This window comes from Pan paniscus, chromosome 18 (assembly GCF_029289425.2).
Source record: "Pan paniscus chromosome 18, NHGRI_mPanPan1-v2.0_pri, whole genome shotgun sequence".
In the NCBI taxonomy this organism is placed as follows: domain Eukaryota; kingdom Metazoa; phylum Chordata; class Mammalia; order Primates; family Hominidae; genus Pan; species Pan paniscus.
The window spans coordinates 83,981,066-84,006,518 of record NC_073267.2 but is presented as its reverse complement, the minus strand read 5'-3'; the positions used below and the strand labels follow the sequence as shown (position 1 = coordinate 84,006,518).

At 54.9% G+C, this 25,453-nt stretch overlaps 1 protein-coding gene across 6 annotated transcripts; it reads left to right on the top strand.

The window, feature by feature from the left end:
• Positions 1-275: 275 nt before the first annotated feature.
• Positions 276-21,504, top strand: LOC117976165 (C-type lectin domain family 18 member A). Of its 6 annotated transcripts, XR_010110294.1 has the most exons (13): positions 280-758; positions 1,308-1,399; positions 3,295-3,534; positions 8,328-8,425; positions 8,846-8,967; positions 9,125-9,232; positions 9,759-9,851; positions 10,229-10,335; positions 10,970-11,099; positions 11,372-11,468; positions 12,342-12,453; positions 12,960-14,847; positions 15,316-21,504. XR_010110294.1 is itself a non-coding variant. In XM_063597757.1 (12 exons), exons 1-12 carry the CDS (start codon positions 635-637, stop codon positions 13,002-13,004), a joined length of 1,290 nt encoding a protein of 429 aa, XP_063453827.1. In that variant the 5' UTR covers positions 276-634; the 3' UTR covers positions 13,005-21,504. The 6 variants fall into 6 exon arrangements, 5 of the variants coding, with proteins under 5 accessions (XP_063453827.1, XP_063453828.1, XP_063453829.1 ...); XM_063597757.1 differs by having other exon boundaries at positions 276-758; positions 11,048-11,099; positions 12,960-21,504; XM_063597755.1 differs by having other exon boundaries at positions 12,960-21,504.
• The last annotated feature ends 3,949 nt before the right edge of the window (positions 21,505-25,453 follow it).

Below are 25,453 nucleotides of genomic sequence, written 5' to 3'. Positions count from 1 at the left end.
GCAGGTGCGGCCTCAGCCCGCCCCCCTTTGAGCCCACAGATTGCACCCCTCTGGTGTGCGGTTACCTCTTGCCTATGTTTAATTCATGGCTGGAGGGTTGGGATGAGCTTCCCAGGAAAGGAAAGAACTCCCCTGGGGTCTTGCCCAGTTCCTGCTCACCAGAAGGACCATAGCCGAGGTCCTCCTCCCAGGGCCCGGGGCTGGGGAGCAGAAGCCATCAGTGGGCTCGGAGGACACTGTCCCAGCCAGGACACAGCCATCGGTCACTAATCTGCAGCACTGGAATGTCCGCGGGCCAATCAGCGGGGTCTCTGGGAGCTCCCCAAGGGTGCTAATAATCCCACAATGATTAGCAGGGGCCGCGGGTCAGTGCACGCCACTCTGCCTGCTGTCGGGGGCGGGCTGGCCAGGCCGAGGCCGGAGCAGGCAGGCATCCCCCGGAGTTGTCTCTTTTCATGCCAGCGCCAACAGGAGGCTGTTTGGACACACTGATTACTCACTCACCAGTCTCCCTCTTTTGTCCACCAGCCCAGCCTGACTCCTGGAGATTGTGAATAGCTCCATCCAGCCTGAGAAACAAGCCGGGTGGCTGAGCCAGGCTGTGCACGGAGCGCCTGACGGGCCCAACAGACCCATGCTGCATCCAGAGACCTCCCCTGGCTGGGGGCATCTCCTGGCTGTGCTCCTGGCCCTCCTTGGCACCACCTGGGCAGAGGTGTGGCCACCCCAGCTGCAGGAGCAGGCTCCGATGGCCGGAGGTAAGGGACACCTGGTGAGGAGGTAGGTGGAGGCACCATTACGAGCTCTGAGGAGTGGGTGCTAGGAGACTTCTGGAAGCCCGGTCCCAGGCCTGAGCCCCAGGCCGTGCGGGTGGTTTAATGAGGAAGCCCTAGGACAGCCCGGGGGTGGTGAGGGGTGGATGCTGGACTGGGGAGGAAGGAGGAGGAAGGAGGGCCAGGGCTGGGGTCAAGGAGGAACGCCCGAGGAACGCTGTGGCTGGGGCCTGGAGAAACTCAGTGGCCCAGAGGAGCCCCAGACAGGGGCCTGCTGGGAGCCAGGGCTGGCCCCGCTACACCCAGCCCCCACCGCTGTTCCCTCCCACCACCCCAACCCCAGCACTCAGCCCACGCCTGCTGTACCTGGTCTCTCTCTCAGCCTCGCTCCATTGCTATGCCCCACGTTCCCTGCACCCACCACACTCCTCTCCCATCTTGTTTTCCAAGGGCAGGGACACATGCTTATTTTGTCGTGTGTTGGATTCAGGTCCCCCCATCCTCGGGCTGCCTGACCTTCTCTCTCCACCCCAGCCCTGAACAGGAAGGAGAGTTTCTTGCTCCTCTCCCTGCACAACCGCCTGCGCAGCTGGGTCCAGCCCCCTGCGGCTGACATGCGGAGGCTGGTGAGTACCCGACCCAGCTGGGCTCTGCCAGGGGGGTGGCCGGAGGCGCGGACCCCAGAGGGCGGCTCAGGAGGCCACGCCTGTCCAGGTGCCCTTCCACTTGACCAGGGTGGGCAGGCACAGCCAGCCACCTTGTCCCTGAGGGACGGAGGCCCTGGTTGCTGGGGGTCTCTGCAGTTTCTTAACCCCCCACCCTCAGTTCAGGAGGTCAGGCCCCTTGGCTCCCACTCGCCTGAAGGGCAGGACCTTGGGCCTTCCCTGGCATCTTGTTGCCACAGAGACCAGGAGCCACAGGAGGAGCCGGATCCCCTCCTCCAGGGAAGGGGAGCTTCACGAGGAGCCCTGCAGGATGGGCGGCCGGGCCAGGGAGGGAGAAGGTGGTGCTGGGCTGGGGAGGGGCTTCTGTGCGGCAAGGGCCCGGCGCCTCCTCCTGAGCTTATCTGAGCCACTAGGACGGGCCTTGCCCGTGTTCTCTGCTCACTCACTCGTCCACATTTTCCACATTTTCAGCAGGGGCCGGGGGTCGGGGGTATAGAGTTCCCCACCAGCCCGGCTGGGGCTGCGGGGTTGGGACTGTCATCTGGAGGCTCAGAAACGCTGCCCCCCATTGTCTGGGACCCCAGCAGCCCCAGCCCATGTTAGCAGGCCAGGGAGCCAGGGCAGGGTGGTGGGGGCTGGAGGGTTCCCCATGGCTGCTTCCCATGAACTCCTCCAAGGCAGGCGGCCACGGTGGCGACCTTGAGCACTCTAGGGTCAGTTTCCCAGGAGGTGGGGGTGGGGTGGCTAAATGCGGGGGGTCGCTTCTCCCCCATTCCCAGCCCTCAGTGGCTCTGCCTCTCCTCAGGCTCAGACCCTGGGCAACCAGGGGTGCTCCCAGCTGTGACCTCCGTGGTTGGGTACTCCTGCCTGGGACCCCAGGAGGGGTTGTGGTGGTCGTTGGCTGGCAGCTGGCACCCTTTCCAGGGCCCTTTTGTCAAAGTCCTAGAAAACTTCATTTCCGTAAAGGTGCAAATGGAGCTCCATGGCTCAGCCTCCCTCGTGGCCCGGCCCCGAGCACCCTCCGGGCCTCTAGGGCTCCAGGGCACCCCTTCTTTGGACACAGTGGAGACTGAAGGTCTTGTGGGGGTGGAGGGCTGCTGAGGGACCCCGGGGAGCCCCCAGCTCCTGGCCCCAGCCTTCATCAGAGGTAAAACCCCAATGGACATTAGTGCAGGATGAAGTTGGCTTGGGGTGCAGCCCCGAGGGGCCCCCCTCCCTGCATCCACTCAGTGCTTGTGAGTCCTATCCTGCAGGCACCTCCCTGCTCCGTTTACAGATGAGCTCAGGGAGTCTCGGGAGATCAGGGGACTGCACCAAGTCACCCAGGGGTGGTGATTGCCAGGCCCCTTGTTTAAGAAGAGGGAGGGGGCGGGGTCAGCTGTGCGTGGTGGGGAGCATATGAGGCCAGGCTCCTGGGGGCAGGAGACTAGGGCAGAGAGGCATGGCTGTAGGGCTTTTTGCATCACAGGAGGGCAGCATGGCCGGGTGGGAGCAGTGGAGCCTTTCTGACAATGGCCAGGGCCCAAACACGGAACCAGTCTGCAACGCGTGGGCACTGCTCACATGACCAGATGGGAGAAAGACAGCAGGAGCGGGTCCCACTGCCTGGGCAGGGCCGAAGGATGCCCACGACAGGATTTGGAGATGGAGGCTCAGTCGTGAGAGGAGCTGGGCTCCTCCTGGAGGGACATCAGACAACACCAGTGCTTCCTCCAGCAGGACTCCTCATCCGGTGCTCTCTTTGCCACCTGACCTGGCACCCGGTGGATGCTCAGAGATGGCAAGGGAGTTGAATCTTTGAGGCCTGGCCCAGCAGTCAAAGGCCTCCCACAGATGTCTGTTTGTGCTGCCCCCAGGACTGGAGTGACAGCCTGGCCCAACTGGCTCAAGCCAGGGCAGCCCTCTGTGGAACCCCAACCCCGAGCCTGGCGTCCGGCCTGTGGCGCACCCTGCAAGTGGGCTGGAACATGCAGCTGCTGCCCGCGGGCTTGGCGTCCTTTGTCGAAGTGGTCAGCCTATGGTTTGCAGAGGGGCAGCGGTACAGCCACGCGGCAGGAGAGTGTGCTCGCAACGCCACCTGCACCCACTACACGCAGGTGAGTGTGCTGCAGGTGAGGCCAGCGTGCCAGCTCCCAGATACAGACTTCCACTGGGCCATCTCAGAAGAGGCTACAGTTTGTCCTAAATGTTGGGATTCCTTTTCCTCCAATTGGTTTAGTTTTACTTTTTTTTTTTTTGATACGGAGTCTTGCTCTGTTGCGCAGGCTAGAGTGCAGTGGCGTGATCTTGGCTCACTGCAACCTCCGCCTCCTGGGCTCAAGTGATTCTTGTACTTCAGCCTCCTGACTAGCTGGGACTACAGGCATGTGCCACCAGGCCTGGCTAATGGCTTTATACTTTTAGTAGAGATGGGGTTTTACCATGTTGGCCAGGTTGGTCTTGAACTCCTGGCCTCAAGTGATCCACCCACCTCAGCCTCCCAAAGTGCTGGGATTACAGGCATGAGCCATTGTGCCTCGCCACATTTTTTCTTTTTTTGGAGACATGGTCTCACTCTGTCACCCCAGGCTGGAGTGCAGTGGTGTGATCTCAGCTCACTGCAACCTCCGTCTCCTAGATTCAAGCGATTCTTGTGCCTCAGCCTCACAAGTAGCTGGGATTACAGGTGTGCGCCTCTACACCCAGCTCATTTTTTTGTATTTTTAGTAGAGACAGGGTTTCACCATGTTGGCCAGGCTGGTCTCGAACTCCTGACCTCAAATGATCTGCCTGCCTCAGCCTCCCAAAGTGCTGGGATTACAGGCGTGAGCCACCATGCCTGGCCTAAGCCACTTTTTTCAATCTGAAATATAAATAATTACAAACATAAACGTATTTATTTATTTATTTGAGACGAAGTCTTGTTCTGTCACCCAGGATGGAGTTCAATGGCTTGATCTCAGTTCACTAGAACCTCTGCCCCCCAGATTCAAGTGACTGTCCTGCCTCAGCCTCCCAAGTAGCTGGGACTACAGGCACGAGCCACCACACCCCACTAATTTTTGTATTTTTAGTAGAGATAGGGTTTCACCATGTTGGCCAGGCTGGGTCTCAAACTCCTGACCTCAAGTGATCCACCTGCGTGGGCCTCCCAAAGTGCTGGGATTACACGTGTGAGACATCGCACCCAGCCTCAAACATAAATTTAAAACGGCCCCACTCTTACCCACTACCTAGGTTTAGAAGATGCTACTAAACTAAAGCCCTGCTCCTCCCCTTTTCCCGCTGTCCCTCCCTGGAGGGAATCTTCCCAAAGTTCAGGAGCATCACTGCCAAGCAAGTTTCCATTTTTTCTCTTCATTCAACAAATATTTGTTGAGGGTCTTCTACACACACCTGGCGCTCTTCAGATGCACTGAAAAACACGAGCAAAATCCCAGGAAATATTTAATACCTCCACTACCTGTGCAAGTGGGTTGTGCATGTTTAAATATTACACAAGGCTGGGTGCGGTGGCTCACGCCTGTAATCCCAGCACTTTGGGAGGCCAAGGTGGCAGGATTGCCTGAGCCCGGGAGTTCGAGACCAGCCTGGGCCACATGGCAAAAACCTGCCTCTACAAAAAAATACATAAATTACCCAGGTGTGATGGTGTGTACCTGTAGTTCCAGCTACTTGGGAGGCTGAGGTAGGAGAATTGCTCGAGCCTGGGAGGTGAAGATTGCAGTGAGCTGAGATTGCGCCATTGCACTCCAGCCTGGGCAGCAGGAGTAAAACCCTGGCTCAGAAAAAAAAGAACATGTGCCCCTACAACTAGGTGTTGCCAAAGTGCTTACACCAACTGTGCAGACCACCAAACCAGTTCCCACTTCCCGAAGATCTTCTGGCTCCTTAATTTTTTTTTTTTTTTTTTTTTTGAGACGGAGTCTTGCTCTGTCACGCAGGCTACTGTGCAGTGGCGCGATCTCGGCTCACTGCAAGCTCTGCCTCCTGGGTTCACACCATTCTCCTGCCTCAGCCTCCCTATTAGCTGGGACTGCAGGCACATGCCACCACACCTGGCTATTTTTTTGTATTTTGTTTAGTAGAGACAGGGTTTCACCATATTAGCCAGGGTGGTCTTGATCTCCTGACCTCCTGCCTCGGCCTCCCAGAGTGCTGGGATTACAGGTGTGAGCCACTGTGCCCAGCCTTGGTTCCTTAAGTTTTGTCAGACTCAAAGGTGTGAAAAACCTAACTCTGTTTTGTTGTTGGTGGTTGTTTTTTGTTTGTTTTGTTTTGTTTTTGTTTTTTTGATTCAGAGTCTTGCTCTGTTGCCCAGGCCAGAGTGCAGTGGTGCGATCACAGCTCACTACAACCTCCACCTCCCCAGTTCAAGAGATTCTCCTGCGTCAGCCTCCTGAGTAGCTGGGATTACAGGCGCCTGCCACCACACCTGGCTAATTTTTGTATTTTTAGTACTCCTGACGTCAGGTAATCCACCTGCCTCGGCCTCCCAAACTGTTGGGATTACAGGCTTGAGTCACCACGCCCAGCCTCTATTATTGTTTCTAATTTTCTTGATGTGAATGTTTAGATCATTAATTTTAAATCTTTTTTTGTTTCTACTATATACATTTAAAGCTATAAATTTCCCTTTAAACGATTTCAGCTGCATCCAATAAGTTTTGATGTTTTTTTCTATTTCCAATCATGATGTTGTTTTTGTTTGTTTTGAGACAGGGTCTGGCTCTATCGCCCAGGCTGGAGTGCAGTGGTGCGATCACAGCTCACTACAACCTCCACCTCCCCAGTTCAAGAGATTCTCCTGCGTCAGCCTCCTGAGTAGCTGGGATTACAGGCGCCTGCCACCACACCTGGCTAATTTTTGTATTTTTAGTACTCCTGACGTCAGGTAATCCACCTGCCTCGGCCTCCCAAACTGTTGGGATTACAGGCTTGAGTCACCACGCCCAGCCTCTATTATTGTTTCTAATTTTCTTGATGTGAATGTTTAGATCATTAATTTTAAATCTTTTTTTGTTTCTACTATATACATTTAAAGCTATAAATTTCCCTTTAAACGATTTCAGCTGCATCCAATAAGTTTTGATGTTTTTTTCTATTTCCAATCATGATGTTGTTTTTGTTTGTTTTGAGACAGGGTCTGGCTCTATCGCCCAGGCTGGAGTGCAGTGGTGCAATCTCAGCTCACTGCAGCCTCAATTTCCTGGGCTCAGGTGATCTTCTCACCTCAGGTCCAGAGTAGCTGGGACTACAGGTGTGTGCCACCATGCCTGGCTAATTTTTTGTATTTGTAATAGAGACGGGGTTTTGCCATGTTGGCCAGGCTGATCTTAAACTTCTGAACTCACATGATCCACCCAACTCAGCCTCCCAAAGTGCTGGGATTACAGATGTGAGCCACCACACCTGGCCATGATGTTGTTTTAGATTTTGAAGTGTATCTTTCAGTTTCTAAACTATGTTATCTTCTCTATTTACTTGTAAATTATTTACTTTAAATTTCATTGCATTGAATTCATAGAATGTGGCCTGTAGGATGTGCTGATTCTTTGCTATTTGTTGCAACTTGCTTAGTGGTCTAATGTGTGGTCCTCCTTTGTGGTTTGCAAAAGTCCCATGCATTCCTAAAAACGATACATATTCTTTAAGTGTTGGATACATGTATATGATCACATGTTCACATCTGCCTGCTACAAGCCAGTCTTGTACATGTCATTTTTAGTCTCTACTGGAGAGTTTGTTTCACTCTTCTTATATATTGCCCATTTGTGCTATTTCCAAACTGTTGCTGATTCTAAGACTTTAAACTGGTTTGCAGACCTGTATCCATTAGCTTTTATTGCATGACATACTACCCCAAAATTTAGCAGCTTACGATTCTGCAGGTCAGCCACTTGGGTTGGGCTCAGCAGGGAGGTTTTCTGGTCTTGGCTGGGCCCACTCATACACCTGCAATCAACTAGGGGGCTGGCTGGGAGCTGGCTGTGCAAAAAGGCCTCTAATGGTTCACCTCTGTTCCATGAGGCCTTCCAAACTCCATCAGGCTATACTGAGTTTGTTCATGTGGTGACTGAGCATGGTTCTATGAGAATGAGTGGAAATGGCAAGGTCTCTTAAGGCCTAGGTTCAAAATCGGCTCAGTATCACTTCTGTGGCATTCTGGTGGCCAAACCAGTTACAGAGCCAGCCAGATTCAAGGAGCAAGGAAAGAGACACCTCTCTTTGCTGCAAAAAGCTGCAGAGTCACATTTAAAGGAGTGGCCTAGTGCAAGAAATGAATGGTTGTGGTCACCATGCAGTCACAAGGCCCTTGATGTTCCAGTCTTTTTTTGGCTACTCCCCTCCACCCATCAACAATCTCCCCTCATTTCAGGTACCTCCCCTCTCCATCCCCCTCTCAACTAAGAAAGCCTTCCTAGGCCGGGCACGGTGGCTCACACCTATAATCCCAGCACTTTGGGAGGCCGAGGCAAGCAGTTCACCTGAGGTCGGGAGTTCAAGACCAGCCTGACCAACATGGAGAAGCCCTGTCTCTACTAAAAATACAAAAAAATTAACCGGGCATGGTGGCAGTCGCCTGTAATCCTAGCTACTCGGGAGGCTGAGGCAGGAGAATCACATGAACCCAGGAGGTAGAGGTTGTGGTGAGCCAAGATCAGGCCATTGCACTCCAGCCTGGGCAACAAGAGCAAAACTCCATCTCAAAAATAAATAAATAAATAAATAAATAAGCCTTCCTGAACTATTCCCACCCACGCTTCTACCCCTGCTCGGGACAGCTGCTGCTCCTGAGCCCTCGAGGAGGTAAGGGAGCCTTCTGTTCACCTGGATGATAGCGAAAGCTGTGTCCCCCTCCCCAGGGGTGGTTCACAATAGGGTTTCTGATCCCCTGTGTCTCCTGTAGCTCGTGTGGGCCACCTCAAGCCAGCTGGGCTGTGGGCGGCACCTGTGCTCTGCAGGCCAGACAGCGATAGAAGCCTTTGTCTGTGCCTACTCCCCCGGGTAAGCCCTGCTATACCCTCTGCTGGGATGTCTGGGAGACAGGGAGGGGTGCTTTCACCGAGGGTGAGATTCCCACACATCCACCCGAAAGTAGAGTCCCTGATGCCTTGCTCTGCACCCTTGGTGGGAGAGGGGAGGAGAGGAAAGGCAGAGGGTGCTAAAGATTCTGGCCACGCAGAAGGTGCTGCTCTGCGGATGTCCCTTCCTGGATACTGGTCCTGGTATCAGGGAGTTTGTCCAGGATTGGTTTGGAGGCCATCTCTTCTCTCCCAGGGAATCTCCCTATCTCACCCAGCTCCCTGACTCCCTGGCCTGGCCGCAGGAGCTGAAGGGGCCAGGGGGGCAGGCAGCAGGGCCCTGCCACTGCCTTGCCCAAGGCCAGGCCCTCCCACACCCTGTGGTGCCTGCTCGTCCTCACAGAGGCAACTGGGAGGTCAACGGGAAGACAATCGTCCCCTATAAGAAGGGTGCCTGGTGTTCGCTCTGCACAGCCAGTGTCTCAGGCTGCTTCAAAGCCTGGGACCATGCAGGGGGGCTCTGTGGTGAGTGCATGAGGGCTCAGTCTGGTGACCCTGGGGTGGGGGTGGTAGCATCCTACTGGGCTGTCCCAGAAGCCCTGGCCCTTAGCACCCAGGGAGGCTCCTGCCCGGCCTGCTGGGAGGAGACCCTTTTCTCAGAGTCCCCTCCTCCTCTGACCAGAGGTCCCCAGGAATCCTTGTCGCATGAGCTGCCAGAACCATGGACGTCTCAACATCAGCACCTGCCACTGCCACTGTCCCCCTGGCTACACGGGCAGATACTGCCAAGGTGAGGGCACTGGAGCCTGGGTGTGCCCAGCCCTGCTCTCGTGGCAGGTCCTAGGGCTGCTACACTTCCTGAGAGTCTCAAGGGTGTCAGAGGTGCTGACTGTGTACTCCCTGAGTCTGCCCACTGCATACATTCTTTCAACAAGCATTCACTGAGCACTAGCTGTTTGCCAGACCCTGAGCTGTGCAGGAGATTCAAAGTGAAATCAGGTTCAGCCCCTTAGGCTCTGGGAGGAGGACAGAATTAGGACCCAGAAGTGGATTCTTGCCCTACTGCCCCTCTACCCTAACCCACTCTGTGACCATGGGCAGGTCACCTCCCAAACTCCAATATGCCTCACTCTGCAATGGGGACCAAACCAAAGACACCAGGCGTGCCAGCAATCGGAAGCCTTGGTGGGTTCTGTCTCTGGGAGGGGTATTCTTGCTGTGGTTGGCATTCCCTGGATGTTCGAGGCCTTTGGGGGGCAGCATGGGGTCCAGAAGGCTGGGGGCTGAGCCTCTGCCCCACTGCCCTGCCCTGGCAGTGAGGTGCAGCCTGCAGTGTGTGCACGGCCGGTTCCGGGAGGAGGAGTGCTCGTGCGTCTGTGACATCGGCTACGGGGGAGCCCAGTGTGCCAGTGAGTCCTGCCCCAGGGCGCCCAAAGAGCCAGCTCCTCTCAAGACCCCCCTTCAATGGGGCATCAGCTCCCAGGAGCCTGCCGTGTGCCTCTCTTTCCAACTCATTCAGTGACAACACGTTGAGATCTTGAAACTGGCCACAGCATGGATATTTACACCAAAGAAATTGGCAAATGCTATAAACCATGGATTTTTTTTTCTTTTGAGAGAGAGCAAGCTCAATATTCCAACTTACCAGCTCACTCCTGACCCTCACCACCCACTCTTTTGGAGCAGGTGGCCAGAGGAAGGGGCACCCTGAGCTTAGCTCCCCGGCAGGGCAGGAAAGGGCAGGGATTCTGAAGTCCACACACAAACTCAGGCTCCCCTACCCCAGCCAAGGTGCATTTTCCCTTCCACACCTGTGACCTGAGGATCGACGGAGACTGCTTCATGGTGTCTTCAGAGGCAGACACCTATTACAGAGCCAGGATGAAATGTCAGGTGACAGTCACCCCTAGCTTCCTAGGAACCCCCTAGGGCCTCAAGTGAGGGTCTTAATGCAGGGACCCTGGAGTGAGAGGTGGTTCCTTCAATGTCTCTGACCTCACCCTATTCATCAGCATAAAGCAGGGGTCGTGGACTCCAAGGCTCATAGAAGCCAGGAGGTCACTTATTGACCTGAGGGGCCAAGGTCAAGACCAACCTCTATCTAAGGGAGTTCCAGCCACTGGTTGCCTTGCAGGAATGCAAGGTCAGGGTGGCCAGAGCTCGGGGTTGTTCAAGAAAACCAGCAACCCAGACTTCCACTGGCAACTCTCAAAACCACAATTAATTACTGGGGTTGGCAATCAACTCGGATATATTTAAGACACTGTGCAGGTGAAACAGAACCTCCTCAGGGGCCAGACCTTGCCTGGGCTTGTGGGCTGCTGGTCGCGCCCCTGTGCACAGGGAGAAGAGAAGCAGACGGGAGCAGAAGGGACCCCTGTTCTTGGAAGGGAGGCTGTGCGGGCTGGGGGTGATGATAGCCCGGCCAGCACACACACATGGCATCTTAGGCCATGGGCAGGGGTGGCAGGAAGGGGCAGCCTGGGCTCTGGGAGCCTTGCCTGTGTGACCCAGGGTGGGGTTACAGAGGAAAGGCGGGGTGCTGGCCCAGATCAAGAGCCAGAAAGTGCAGGACATCCTTGCCTTCTATCTGGGCCACCTGGAGACCACCAACGAGGTGATTGACAGTGACTTCGAGACCAGGAACTTCTGGATCGGTGAGTGCCCAGCTGATTGGGGGTATGGTGAGTAAGGGGTTGTGATGCCCCACCCTGCTGCAGGAACCCTGGGCCATGGCAGCTGCCAGCAGATGGCAAGGGTGTGTTGAGGGCCTGGAGCCCAGAGCGGGGCCAGCTGCTCACCCCCTTTCCTGGGGAGGGCACAGGTAGGGAGCACATGGGGACTGCCAGCGCTGGGAAGAGGGGCCAGAAAGGCAGCTGGCAGCAGACTCCAGGGTCTGAGTGGGCCAACCTTGACTACCCCGGCCCAGGGCTCACCTACAAGACCGCCAAGGACTCCTTCCGCTGGGCCACAGGGGAGCACCAGGCCTTCACCAGTTTTGCCTTTGGGCAGCCTGACAACCACGGGTAAGTGTGGGGTGCCTCCCTCCCCTGGGCCTCCTTCTCACTTGGGCCTGCCTGGTGGAGCCCCCCATCCCGCTGCCTGGCTGGGCCCTTTGAGGGTCTGATCCTTCCCTGGTGTCTGCCCAGGTGCCAGAGAGTTGTGGGCACAGCTGGTGTGGGCCGGTGGTGGGGTGAGGCAGATGCAAGCCGGAAGGCACGTCACGTGGGGGAGAGAGGGACCCAGGAAGCCTCCATCCATCTGTCCATCCCCAGTGTCCCCTGGCTGTGACTCCATCCCTCCAATTCTCATCCACTCACCCCTCCCTCTGCATGCCCTCTGCCTGCATCAGTTACACTGATGCCAGCATTCCTTAGCTGTCACCCACCTGCACTCATTCACAATACAACCCTGCACCTGCAGACCCACCAGCCATCCTGTAGCAAGAACCCTCTGGTCACGTGGCCCCACCCTGCTCTTCAAAGCCCAGCAATGCCCAGGGCCAGGGTGGAGGTGGTCCGGCTGCGAGGCCACCAAGGGCTCCAGCGATTTCAGCCAGCCCTCCTTGCCAACAGCCGGCCTGTGCCCCTGACCTGTTGCCTGGAGGAAGTCTGGGCCTTGTTGGGTTCCCAGGTGTACCTCTCAAGTGGGCTGTCTATTCCAGTCCCCACCATCCCCACAGGCTGGTGTGGCTGAGTGCTGCCATGGGGTAGGCAGAGCTGTTACCCCAGGAAGGGGCTTCCCTGAGAAGTGGAGCAGGGCTGGGGGCTTGGGGACGGGCCTGGCTCCCAGCAGCCCCATCGGCAGGTGGGGGCACTGGAGCCCCTGAGATGCAGGGTCCTGATGGGTGGAGGGCTTAGGCCTCTCCCAGATCCCTGACTTCACTCTTGCCTCCTGAGCGCCACACCCTGGCCTGCAGGTTTGGCAACTGCGTGGAGCTGCAGGCTTCAGCTGCCTTCAACTGGAACGACCAGCGCTGCAAAACCCGAAACCATTACATCTGCCAGTTTGGTGAGGGACTTCCTGAGGCTCCCCTTCTCTGATCCCTGACCTTGGGGGTGCTGCTGACCCGGTCCAGCCTGCAAGGGTATCTAGGTGGCAGGTTCAGGGTGGGTCTGGGCACACGGGGCCATAGAGGATGCCCTGTTGATGGCCTTGTACCTGTGGGCTCCTGAGCCCAGAGGGGCAACGACGGGCCCAGCTTCATATAGCAAGGCCATGCAGGAAGGACTAGAGCTACAGCTCTGCAGGGGATTTCTCCAAGGACCCTCTCCTGTCATGAAAGCTGCTGCCTGGGAACCTGTTGGGTTCCTTGGTGTTCCCGGGAGCCCCATGAACTGTGGTGGAGGCAGAGGTGAAAACTAGCATGGCACCAGCTCCCAGCAGCCTCTGCTAGGAAGGCCTGGAGCGCCACAGGGACCACGGCCATGGGCACTTCCAGACCGAGTGCAGCAGGGCTGCCATCTTGGGACTGCCTGGGCTGCCACCGAGCCCTGCTCTCTTCTGCTTCCTTCCAGCCCAGGAGCACATCTCCCGGTGGGGCCCAGGGTCCTGAGGCCTGACCACATGGCTCCCTCGCCTGCCCTGGGAGCACCGGCTCTGCTTACCTGTCTGCCCACCTGTCTGGAACAAGGGCCAGGTTAAGACCACATGCCTCATGTCCAAAGAAGTCTCAGACCTTGCACAATGCCAGAAGTTGGGCAGAGAGAGGCAGGGAGGCCAGTGAGGGCCAGGGAGTGAGTGTCAGAAGAAGCTGGGGCCCTTCGCCTGCTTTTGATTGGGAAGATGGGCTTCAATTAGATGCCGAAGGAGAGGACCCTGCCAGTGGTCCAAAAAGGCTGCTCTCTTCCACCTGGCCCAGACCCTGTGGGGCAGCGGAGCTTCCCTGTGGCATGAACCCCACAGGGTATTAAATTATGAATCAGCTGAACCTGTGCATGCTCATTTCAAAGGGAAATTCAGATGATCCAGGATGACCCTGGAGAGAACAGAGGGGGCCTGAGGCTTCACTGCAGCGGCCTCCACCCACCTATTCCCTTTCCTGGTCACCTTCATGGTCCAGGACACTCTGTGGAAGTTCTGGGTCTCCCCAGTAAGAGGAAGACCAGACTCTGCCTCAGTGAGGGGCAGTTCTCATGGCTGGGGCCCAGGCAGGCAGGGTATTAATAGAAGTTGCTCTGAATGTCTGGGAGACGACGCGTGTGTGTTGCCCCCACCGGCGGAGTGTCATCGCACCAGGGCCAATGGTAGTCACAGCCTGTGCAGTCCCGCTCCCTCACCCAGCTCCTCAGACATCACCCACAAGGGGTTATCACTATCCCAGTTTACAGCGGAAGAAATGAAGGCAGAGAGATTGAGTAACTTGCATAAGATCATACAGCTGGGAGTCAAACCCAGTGAGTCTGGCTGTCATTTATTTATTTTTTTTCTTTTCTTTTCTTTTCTTTTTTTTTTTTTTGAGACGGAGTGTCGCTCTGTCGCCCAGGCTGGAGTGCAGTGGCACGATCTCGGCTCCTTGCAAGCTCCGCCTCCCAGGTTCACGCCATTGTCCTGCCTCAGCCTCCCGAGTAGCTGGGACTACAGACGCCCGCCACCACGCCCGGCTAATTTTTTTTTTTTTGTATTTTTAGTAGAGACGGGGTTTCACCGTGTTACCCAGGATGGTATCGATCTCCCGACCTCGTGATCCACCCACCTCGGCCTCCCAAAGTGCTGGGATGACAGGCATGAACCACCGCGCCCGGCCCTATTTTTTTTCTTTTTTGAGACAGAGTCTCGCTTTGTCGTACAGGCTGGAGTGCAGGGGTGCAATCAGGGTTCACTGCAGCCTCGAACTCCCAGGCTCAAGCGATCCTCCTGCCTCAGCCTCCCAAGTAGCTGGAACCACAGGTCCGCACCACCACGCCCCGCTATTTTTTGTGTTTTTTGTAGGGACGGGGTTGCACCATGTTGCTCGGGCTGGTCTCGAACTCCGGTGCTCAAGCGATCCGCCATCCTGGGCCTCCCAAAGTGCTGGGGTTACAGGCATGCGGCCCCGCGCCGGCCCAGTCTTTCCCTCTCCCACTGCTTTCCAGGGCTTCGCCTGTCTAACCGGGCGCGGGCAGTTGTCCTGTGTCCTGGCTCAGCGCGGACCTACGCGGGGTGATCACACAGATGCCCCCAGCTCTCTCTACCTCCCGCGAAGGCGCTGAGCCCCCTGATCCCTGCCCGGGCACTGGCGCAAGGTCGCATGCGAGCGCCAGGCCTTCCTGCCCGGTGGGAGACGGGAGGGCCCTCTCTCCGGCTCGGTCTGGTTCCCGGGTCAGCCAGCAGCCGCGCCTCTTCCTCCCAGACCCGGGACCCGCCCCTTGGCCGGGGCCGCGGCCGCAGCGCCCGGAGGGGCCGCCCTGCGCATGCCCGCGGGAGGTGGGTGACCCGGGCGCGCGCTGCCCGAGGCCGGGGGGCGGTGGGGACAGCACAGGCGGGGCGGCCGAGCCGAGACCTTCCCACCCCGCCCCACGCCTGGTTGGGGACCTGACGCGCCGTCGTGAGTGGGGCGGGTGCAGGTGTCCCTGGGGGCCGGGGGCAGACACTGGTGCGGGACGACCTGCTCCCGAGGGGGTCCGCAGGCCACACCCAGAGAAACTGGGGCGCCTCCAGTCACCGCCGCGGTCCGCCCCGCCCGAGGCTTTGACCCCCTGAATCAGCGTCGGGGCAGGGATCCGCCTGGGGTGGAAGAGGCTGGGAAACTGGGGAGTCCCGGGCCTCCTCTGGAGCCGCCCGCCCTTGGCTGGCTGGTCCTTCTCTTCCGCGGCTCCCGCGGGGCTGGGCCCTGGGCCGCCCTCACTCCCTCCCCTCTGCAGCCTCCCTTGCGTTTGTCATTCACTCTGCCAGGCTCTCCTTCTGCCTCCGCATGCCCAACGATCCGGAGAAAAACACGGACCATGACATCAAAAGGCCTTGGCAAAGGAATCGTGATTATTGTGATACAAGATTCTGCACCTCAAAGGGGATCCCTGTAGTGAGTTTTGGAAAACGTACAAAGCCTGACTTACAATATGCCTGTTATCTGTGGCGTTTCATCTGGGGAACTTTCTTTTCCTTGATAGGGTAAACTATTCTCATCCAGAGTATGTCCCTCAGTCTGTAAAAGTCCATGGTGCCCTACAGCTATTAGGGGAGTGAGGAAGGGCAGTGGGCATTGGATCTGCTTCTTTGAAAGCCCCCACCTGTGTTTAGCTTCTGTTAGAGGCCTTTGAACCAGAGCAACTCCATCTTGAGTAGGCGCTGGGTAAAATGAGGCTGAGACCTACTGGGCTGTGTTCCCAGGCGGTTGAGACATTCTAAGTCACAGGATGAGATGAGAGGTCGGCACAAGCAGTAAAGAAGCCGCGGCCAAAACCCACCAAAACCAAGATGGTGATGCGAATGACCTCTGGTCGTCCTCACTGCTACACTCCCACCAGCGCCAAGACAGCTTACAAATGCCATGGCAACGCCAGAATGTTACCCTATATGGTCTAAAAAGGGGAGGCATGAATAATCCACCCCTTCTTTAGCATATAATCAATAAATAACCATAAAAATGAGCAACCAGCAGCCCTCGGGGCTGCTCTATGGAGTAGCCGTTGTTTTATTTCTTTACTTTTTTTTTTTTTTTGAGAGGGAGTCTTGCTCTTGCTCTTGCTCAGGCTGGAGTGCAGTGGCGTGATCTCGGCTCACTGCAATCTCCTTCTCCTGGGTTCAAGCGATTCTCCTGCCTCAGCTTTCGAGTGGCTGGGACTACAGGTGCCCACCACCATGCCGGCTTTTTTTTTTTTTTGTACTTTTAATAGAGACGGGTTTCACCACGATGGCCAGGGTGGTCTCGAACTCCTGTCCTCAGATGATCTGCCCGCCTTGGCCTCCCAAAGTGCTGGGATTATAGGCGTGAGCCACCGCGCCTAGCCCTATTCCTTTACTTTTTTTTTTGAGGTGGAGTCTCACACCTGGCCTCCAATATGTTTATTCATATTGCTGAAGCAGGGGATTGCTTGAGTCCAAGAGTTTGAGGTTGCAGTGAACCATGATCATAAGCTGTATTTCAGCGTGAGTGAGAGATTGAGACCTTGTCTCACAAAATAAAAGTTAAAAAGCCCTTATCTGGAGGTGAGAAAGCCAAATACAAAGGTCTTCTCAGTTGGTTCCCAATCTTCCCAGTCCAGCAGCCTCAGCATCACCAGGGAGCTGGTTAGGCAAATTCTCGGCCGCCCCAACCTACTGAATTGGACACCCTGAAGATGGGGCTATCTGAATTTTAACAAGGCCTCCAGGTTTGCATGCTCAAGATTGAGAACCACTGGCAAAAGCAAACAATTTGAATCTGAAGTCAGCCCACCTGCATTTGAATACAGGCCCTGCCGCTTAATAACTGTGATTTAGAGCAAGTTAGTTACTTAACAGCTAGGTTGACCAATTGTCCGAGTTTGCCTGGCACTGTCCTGATTTCAGCATTGAAAGTACTACATTATCGCTGTGGCTCACGCCTATAATCCCAGCTTCTCAAGCTGTCCCTGTGGAATCCTCAATATCGGTACATTCATCCCTATCTAGCATCCCCTTCCTCCCTCGCCCGTCCTGCACCCTCAGAATTCATTCTCAGATCAGCTTCCCAGATTTTTGCCAATATCAATTAAAAAAAATTTTTAGCCAACCATGTACTGTGAGTAAGCCAATATCAATTAGCAAAATCTTTAGTTTCTTTTGGTGATTCAGTATCTTCCCCCTGGAGTTTTTTGATGATTCAGTACCCTCCTAGATTTGGCCCCTGGGGCCTGCGGGGATGTGACTTGTCATTTAATTCTGGAGAAAATGAGGGGTAGGGCTTATAAGGAGACTCCTTCGGGGCAGGGTCATTACAGGGTGTGTTACATAGGGAAATGCTAGCTGCTGGCTAGCTCTCGCTCTTGAAAGGCTCTTCCTCCCTCAACTGAAATGGGGAAGGGGGAACCCCGGCCGACTGAGGTCCTGACATCTTTAGCACATGGCTTCTTAGGTCACCCAGGGCATCCAGGTTACCAGCTTGGGAAACAGGAGATGTAGGTTGGAGGAAGAGGCTACAGCCCACCCTGGAAATAACTGCCATCCGTCCCACCCACATGGTTAGGCTTTGTGTCCCCACCCAGATCTCATCTCGAATTACAATCCCCACGGGTTGAGGGATGGACCAGGTGGAGGTACTTGCATCATGGGGGCAGTTTCCCCCATGCTGTGCTCGTGACAGTGAGTGAGTTCTCACGAGATCTGATGGTTTTAAAGCGTGGCAGTTCCTCTTTCTCATGCTTACATCCTCGTAACCGTCCTGTGGAGAAGGTGTCTGCTTTCCCCTACCTCCATGGTTGTAAGTTTCCTGAAGCCTCCCCAGCCGTGTGGAACTGTGAGTCAATTAAACTTCTTTATAAGTTACCCAGTCTCGGTGTTTGTTTTTTTGAGATGGAGATTTGCTCTTGTTGCCCAGGTTGGAGTGCAATGGCGTGATCTCAGCTCTTTGCAACCTCTGCCTCTCGGGTTGAAGCTATTCTCCTGCCTCAGCCTCCCAAGTAGCTGGGATTACAGGCGTGAACCACCACACCCAGCTAGTTTTGTATTTTTAGTAGAGAGGGGGTTTCATTATGTTGGTCAGGCTGGTCTCGTGCTCCAAGCCTCAGGTGATCCGCCCACCTCGGCCTCCCAAAGTGCTGGGATTACAGGCATGAGCCACCGCACCCAACCTTGGATGTTTCTTTATAGCAGTGTAGAAACAGACTCAGCCGTCGCTGCAGGCCATACCTCAGCTACATAGAACACCTAACTGCCCGCAAGGGAGTTCCTGCTACTAGGATCTTCAGAGTGACAAAGAGGACGCTTTGGCTGGCAAGGGTGGTGGGGAGGGGAGGGGAGGGGCTAGGTACCTAAGGCTTCCCTATCTTTCCACACAGCCTAATTTTCATAGCCTCTGGTCTCCACATTTCACTCTTTCCCAAATAAAGACCTTTTAAGGTGTGGGTCCCCTTGGTCATTCTGGAACCATTGGATCAAGTTTTCAGTTTTTTCTGCTCTCTCAGCTGCAAAATAACACATTCGAGTTTTGGTTTTTTTTTTTTTTTTTGGAGACAAAGTCTCACTCTGTCGCCCAGGCTGGAGTGCAGTGGTGTGATCTCAGCTCACTGTAACCTCCGCCTCCTGGATATAAGCGATTCTCCTGCCTCAGCCTCCCAAGTACCTGGGATTACAGGCACCCGCCACCACACCTGGCTAATTTCTGTATTTTTAGTAGAGACGGGGTTTCGCCATTTTGGCCAGGCACACTCGGGTTTTCTAACCATACCTTGAGCCAAGAATTTGGATTCTGAGCTTGTCTTTTCATTTAAGCTATGTGGCACTGTTAACATGACCGCCCTGCCCAGCAGATCTCGACTTCAGTGTAATCTTTATTCTCTTCTATGGCAGGAGCCATTAGGTCCCCCAAAGCCTTGCCTTTGATGGGTACTTTGTTCCCGGGGACAATGGGATTAGCTGTCTTGCCAGGGCGTGCCATGGGGCTGCTGGTGTCCTGTCCCTTCATACCGGCTGGATTTTCACTGTCCTCTGGCCACTTTCCAGCCTTCAATTGCTCCTGTTTCCTTTGGGGCTTCTTGCTCTGTCCAGTCCTGGTCCTATTTTTGTGAGAATCAAGGTTCTTAGTTTTAACCAACAGAAACTAATTCTGGCAACTCTAAGCAGAAAGGGACTTGGTCAGAGGTACTGGCTAGTTGCCAGGAGCTCGAAAGGGTCAGAAAATCAAATCGGGAAGAGGCCATTGGGCAAAGCTGGCCAGGTGAAGACCCCACAGGCTCTGCTGGCACAGAAGCTACAATTGGCACCACCGAAGTGGGACAGAAGCTGCCACCTGTGCAAGCTAGATGTAGTCGCTGCCGCTGTCACCATCAATTTTTGAGATGATGCTTCTTTCTGCCTGCCACTTTAATTCAAAGCGAAGGCCAGGTGCAGTGGCTCATGCCTGTAATGCCAGCACTTTGGGAGGCCAAGGCAAGAGGATCGCTTGAGGACGGGAGTTTGAGATCAGCCTGGGCAACAGGGTGAGACCCCGTCTAGCCAAAAAATACAAAAAAAATAGCTGGGCAGAAAGAAAATGGCTCATGTCTGTAATCCCAGCACTTCAGGAGGCCGAGGCGGGTGGATCACCTGAGGTCAGAAGTTTGAGATTAGACTGGCCAACACGGTGAAACACTGTCTCTACTAAAAATACAAAAAATTAGTCAGGTGTGGTGGCACACGCCTGTAATCCCAGCTACTCAGGAGACTGAGGTAGGAGAATCGCTTGAACCCGGGAGGTGGAGGTTGTAGTGAGCTGAGATTTCACCATTGCACTCCCCGCTGGGTGACAGAGCAAGACTAGTCTCAAAAAAAAAAAAAAATAGGGGCCACGTCGATGGAAGGACAAGAATAAAGAAACTGAGGCCGGGAATTGTGGCTCACTCCTGTAATTCCAGCACTTTGGGAGTCCGAGGTGGGTGGATCACCTGAGGTCGGGAGTTCGAGACCAGCCTGACCAACACGGAGAAACCCTGTCTCTACTAAAAATACAAAAATTAGCCAGGCATGTTGGTGCATGCCTGTAATCCCAGCTATTGGGGAGGCTGAGGCATGAGAATCACTTAAACCTGGGAGGCGGAGGTTGTGGTGAGCCGAGATCGCACCATTGCACTCTAGCCTGGGCAACAAGAGCGGAACTGTGGCTCAAAAAATAAATAAATAAATAAATAAATAATAAAGACATTGGGCCAGGCACAGTGGCTCCTGCCTGTAATCCCAGCTCTTTGGAAGAATGAGGTAGGAGGATTGCTTGAGCCCAGGAGTCCGAGGGTGCAGTGATCACGTCATTAAACTCCCGCCTGAGTGACAGAGTGAGGAGCTGTCTCCCCACCCCCATCCCCCCAAAAAAGAAGGTAACTGGGCAAAGAAGTTATTTTTAGTAGAGACTGGCTTTCATCATATTGGCCAGGCTGGTCTTGAATTCCTGACGTCAGGTGATCCACCCACCTCGGCCTCCCAAAGCGCTGGGATTACAGGTGTGAGCCATGGTGCCCAACCTCCTCTTCTCATTTAATCCTCAAAATCATCTCACAAAGCAGGTGCTATTAATACCCGCGTCTTACAGAACAGTTAACAGATGTGTCCAGGGCCGCATGGAGAACACCTTGAGAGAGCAATGAGATCTCGCTCTCCTGCCTCATGACTGATACACTGTTTCAAGAAGTTAGATGACATCACAGATACTCAGGGCACCCAGCTCCAGGCCTTACTGCCTTCGCACAAGGCCGCTCTCTACTAGCTTCACCCCTCATGGAATGCAATGGTCAATGAGGCCCTGGTCAGATCATGGGACTGACAAAGCCAGCACTTGTAGGCTGAGTCTCAGATCACGTGGCTTGTTTGTTTGTTTTTGGGAGATGGAGTTTCACTCGTGTTGCCCAGGCTGGAGTGGAATAGCACCGTCTCAGCTCACTGCAACCTCCGCCTCCTTGTTCAAGCAATTCTCCTGTCTCAGCCTCCTGAGTAGCTGGGACTACAGGTGCGTGCCACCATGCCTGGCTAGTTTTTGTATTTTTAGTAGAGATGGGGTTTCATCACATTGGTCGGGCTGGTTTCAACCTCCTGACCTCAGGTGATCCACCCACCTTGGCCTCCCAAAGTGCTGGGATTACAGGCGTGAGCCACTGTGCCCGGCTGGCTTTTTTTTTTTTTTTTTTTTTGAGGAGTCGCACTCTGAAATCCAAGCTGGAGTGCAAAGATGTGATCTCCCACCATGCTAGTTGTGTTTGTTGTTGTTGTTTTTTCTTTAGTAGAGATGGAGTTTCTCCATGTTGGTGAGGCTGGTCTTGAGCTCCTGACCTCAGGTGATCCACCCACCTCGGCCTCCCAAAGTGCTAGGATTACAGGCGTGAGTCACCATGCCTGGCCCCAATTTCTTGAAAGACAAAGAAAAAAGACAAAAAGAAAAAGAGAAAGAAAAAGAAAATGAAAAAAGAAAAAGAGAAAGAGAACAAGAAAAAGAGAAAGAAAGCTCCATGGGTTTAAAGGCAAGAGTCAGCTTCAAGGAGGGCTGGGAAGTCAGGTGATGCCACCGCTGTGCTTCCCGCAGCCAGATCACCTGGTGGAGGTACGGTTGGTTTTGGGCCCCTCTCTCAGCACTTGCTACCAGAGAGGACAGCTCTACACCAGAGAGTGAGGGTGGGAACCTGCTCACTGCTGTCTGCTCAGGGCTGGGCATGAGGCAGGTGCTCAGTAGGGGTCTGGAGAATAAATGAACGAACCATCACGGGGCCAAGCACCTGGAAGCGGGCTGGACATGCTTGCTCTGGACTCCTGGCTCAGGAGTGGACTCCCCAGGTGGACTTCCTCCTGCATCGCCACAGCTGAGTGCATGGAGCATGGGTAGGGCAGCTAATGAGCAGGGTCATCATGAATGACAGCAGATGACACCAGGACAGGGGAGGTCAGTAGCCAGATGGGAAGAAAGCAGAATGAAACAGGTCGGCCGGGTGCAGTGGCTCATGCCTGTAATCCCAGCATTTCGGTAGGCCGAGGTAGGCAGATCACAAGGTCAGGAGATTGAGACCATCCTGGCTAACACGGTGAAACCCTGTCTCTGCTAAAAATACAAAAAATTAGCCAGACGTGGAGGCGGGTGCCTGTAGTCCCAGCTACTCGGGAGGCTGAGGCAGGAGAATGGCGTGAACCCGGGAGGCGGAGCTTGCAGTGAGCCGAGATCGCGCCACTGCACTCCAGCCTGGGCGACAGAGCGAGACAGTCTCAAAAAAAAAAAAAAAAAAAAAAGAGTTCTGGCGGAGAGTGTGGGTGAGCACTAGGGTACTGGAAAGCTTCCATGCCTGGGAATCATGCGTGGATTGATTACATCCCCACTTCTGGCAAAATGCTTCATGGCCTTGTGCAAGTTAACTTTGTCTCCCTGGGCCTCTGTTTACTCATCTGAGAAACGGGGTAAAGACATTTGCTCTTCTTAGGTCACAGGGCTCCTGTACACGATGTGAAAGGACTTTGGAAAGTATCTTCCACTGTGCAAATTTCTCTGAGAAGTGCTGCGGCTGTTTATCCTTAGACTGGAATGAGAAGGGGGAGATGTGACTTTTGTGACTTTCAGGGTGGGCCAGGTGTTGTAGGTGACAGGACAATCTCAGGCTGGTAGCAGTGGCTCATGCCTGTAATCCCAGCACTTTGGGAGGCCGAGGTGGGTGGATCACTTGAGGTCAGGAGTTTGAGACCAGCCTGGATAACATGGTTAAACTCCGTCTCTACTAAAAATACAAAAATTAGCCAGGTTGGGGTGGTGTGTGCCCGGAGTCCCAGCTACTCAGGAGGGTGAGGCAGGAGAATCCTTGAACCCGGGTGGCGAAGGCTGCAGTGAGCCAAGATTGCTCCGCTGCACCCCAGCCTCAGCAACAGAGTGAAACTCCATCTCAAAAAAACAAAGACAATCTCAGATGTGCAGTTCACACCCTGGGGCTCCCCGTGGGATCAGGCTGAGGGTCACATTTAACTGAAATCTTCAGGAGTTCAGCGTTGGGGTAGATATTCCCTGAGAAGCAGCTGAGAGGTAAAGCTTCCTCCGGGAAGTACTCACTTGCTCCTTGTTGATTTCATGGGGTCTCAGGTTTCAGGAGGAAAGTAAAGATGAAAAGCCCTTGCTCTGGCATCTTGGAGGACTTCTGGGTGACAGCCAGGAAGGGGAAGGCGTTTGGACTCATTGCCCTCCTAGGCCTGGAGTCTGATTTTCCTGCCTTGTCTGGTTTTGGAGGTGGAGGCTGCGAAGCCGAAGCAGCACTGGTCCTGCCAGCTCCTCTCCTGCCCTCTGCTTCCCTGGCCTTGCACAGGGACAAGGAGCTCCAAAGAGCAGCTCTGTCCTGTCTCAGCCTGGGAGGGAAGAGGGAGGTGGCATAGATGGTTCCGCAAACAGTTCAGTACATGCCAAAGGAGGGCCTGGGAAGCCCCAGGTCAGGAGAGGGTGCCTGCCTTTCCCGTGAAGGCCAGGGCTGAGCTGCTTCCTGCCAGCATCCAGTTTTGCTCAGAGCACCCAGAACGCCGTCTTGGAGGAACGGGGGCAGGCGCTGCCGCAGAACCCTGGAGCTGTGTCTCCTGCCTCCAGGGCTGGCCGCAGCTGCAAAGAACAGCTGGCAGGTGGAGGACTCAGGAAGACTCTCCCTGTGTTGGCCCTGCAGCCCCATGTCCCCTTCTCTGCTTCTTGGGAACAGGAGGCCTGTGTCTGCCTGTCCTGAGCATCTCAAAAGGAAACGCTATTCTAGGGATGATGAGAGGGAATCAGGGCCTGAGGCACTTGGAGGAACATTTGCTGAGCTCCCTGTACAACAGCCCATTCCAAGGCCAAGGTTGCAAAGGTGCCTTAGATGCTGTCCCTAAATGGCCATCGAGGTTCCAAGCCTGGCAGGAAGGGCTCGAGTGGTGGGGCCACAGCAGACACAAGGCCAAGCAGCCTGATTCTTGGGAGTGGAGGTTAATGAGCAGCGTTTGCACTTGGCTTTCTATAGGGTCAGGCTGTAGCGCAACATCCTGAGGTGCATGGCTGCCCACAGATGCTCAGCCAGCCCAGCCTCTGCCAAGGCAGACAGAGCCTGGGCTGGGTAGTGGGGGATCCCACTGCTTGGGGAGTCCCCTTTTCTTCTGCATAGTGGGGATGCCAGGAGCAGTGAACAAGCTCAGCAAAGAGTTCTCCAGCCCGACCCGAGGTTTCCTTCCTCCTGACTTTGTCACCTCACTGGGAGAATATACAGCTCTGTCTGAAACAAGTTTCCTGCGGGGCGCCCTGTGCAGGGGAAGCTCGGGCAGCCCAACCTACCAGATGGAAGGGAAAGATAGAGGCTGTGAGGTTCTTCTGGGCCTGTCTACAGCCTCTTCTACCTGGCTGCCCTTTGTTCAGAGTAAAGGATGCAGTTCCCAAGACATAAGCACCGCGGGCTTCAGAGTATGAAGGATCCTTCCAGGTCAGCCACTTTGGGCAACTGGTGAGCAAGGTGGGTGTGCAGGGCCGGCTACATCATTTGTGGGGCCTGGTACAAAATGAAAATGTGGGGCCCTTATTCAGAAGTTACTAAGAATTTTTTTTTTTTTTTTTGAGATGGAGTCTCACTCTGTTACCCCGGCGGGAGTGCAGTGGCACGATCTTGGCTCACTGCAACCTCTGCCTCCTGGGTTCAAGTGATTCTCCTGCCTCAGCCTCCCGAGTAGGTGGGATTCCAGGTGCCCACCACCACGTCTGGGTAATTTTTGTATTTTTAGTAGAGACAGGGTTTCTCCACCTGGCTGGTCTCGAACTCCTGACCTCAGGCGATCTACCTGCCTCGGCCTCCCAAAGTTCTAGGATTACAGGCATGTGCTAAAAATTTCAAGATGAGGACAGCAGAGCATAAATGAAGCTCAGGACCCTTGCAAGTGGGCCCGTCTGGGTGTGACTGCATTTGGGGAGAAGGGGATGGGGTCCTGCCTGTCCCTGCAGTCACAGCATACCACCAGTCCTGCGGCAGAGGAGCTTGGATTCAGGCCCTTGGTGCCCAGCAGTCCTGGCTCACGGACACCCCTTGTTCAGTAGCCAGGGGGTTCCTCACTGTGTCCCAGATGTCACTCTAAAGATTGCTTCAGAGGCTCCCTCCCTGAATCGTTGGAGGGACTCTGCCAGTTCCAATGACCAGCCAGCTGCCTTCAGGTCACAAAAGAATCTGGGGCTGGTCTGAGACCAGGTGTACCCCTAGACCCCATCATCTCTGTCCAGATCATGAGAGGGAGTCCAGGGTCCCCCGCCTCCCGCAGTTGGGCTTCACTGCATAGCTGGAACTCAGCCAGGCCTGTTCCGGGAAGCAGGGCTGTGAGTGTGAGCGGTCCAGGACCTTGGCATTTTGAACAAAGAATTGAACAAAACCCACAAAGTAACATAGCAATGAAACATGGGAAGGAAGCAGTGAAAGCAGGAAGTTATGAAATA

Bases quoted from the DNA above. Each gene is read 5' to 3' on its own strand.
- LOC117976165 (XM_063597755.1), top strand. From the start codon at position 635: ATGCTGCATCCAGAGACCTCCCCTGGCTGGGGGCATCTCCTGGCTGTG. The intron at 3,535-8,327 runs GTGAGTGTGCTG...TGTCTCCTGTAG, and splicing joins CCTGCACCCACTACACGCAG to CTCGTGTGGGCCACCTCAAG. The intron at 8,968-9,124 runs GTGAGTGCATGA...TCCTCTGACCAG, and splicing joins CCATGCAGGGGGGCTCTGTG to AGGTCCCCAGGAATCCTTGT.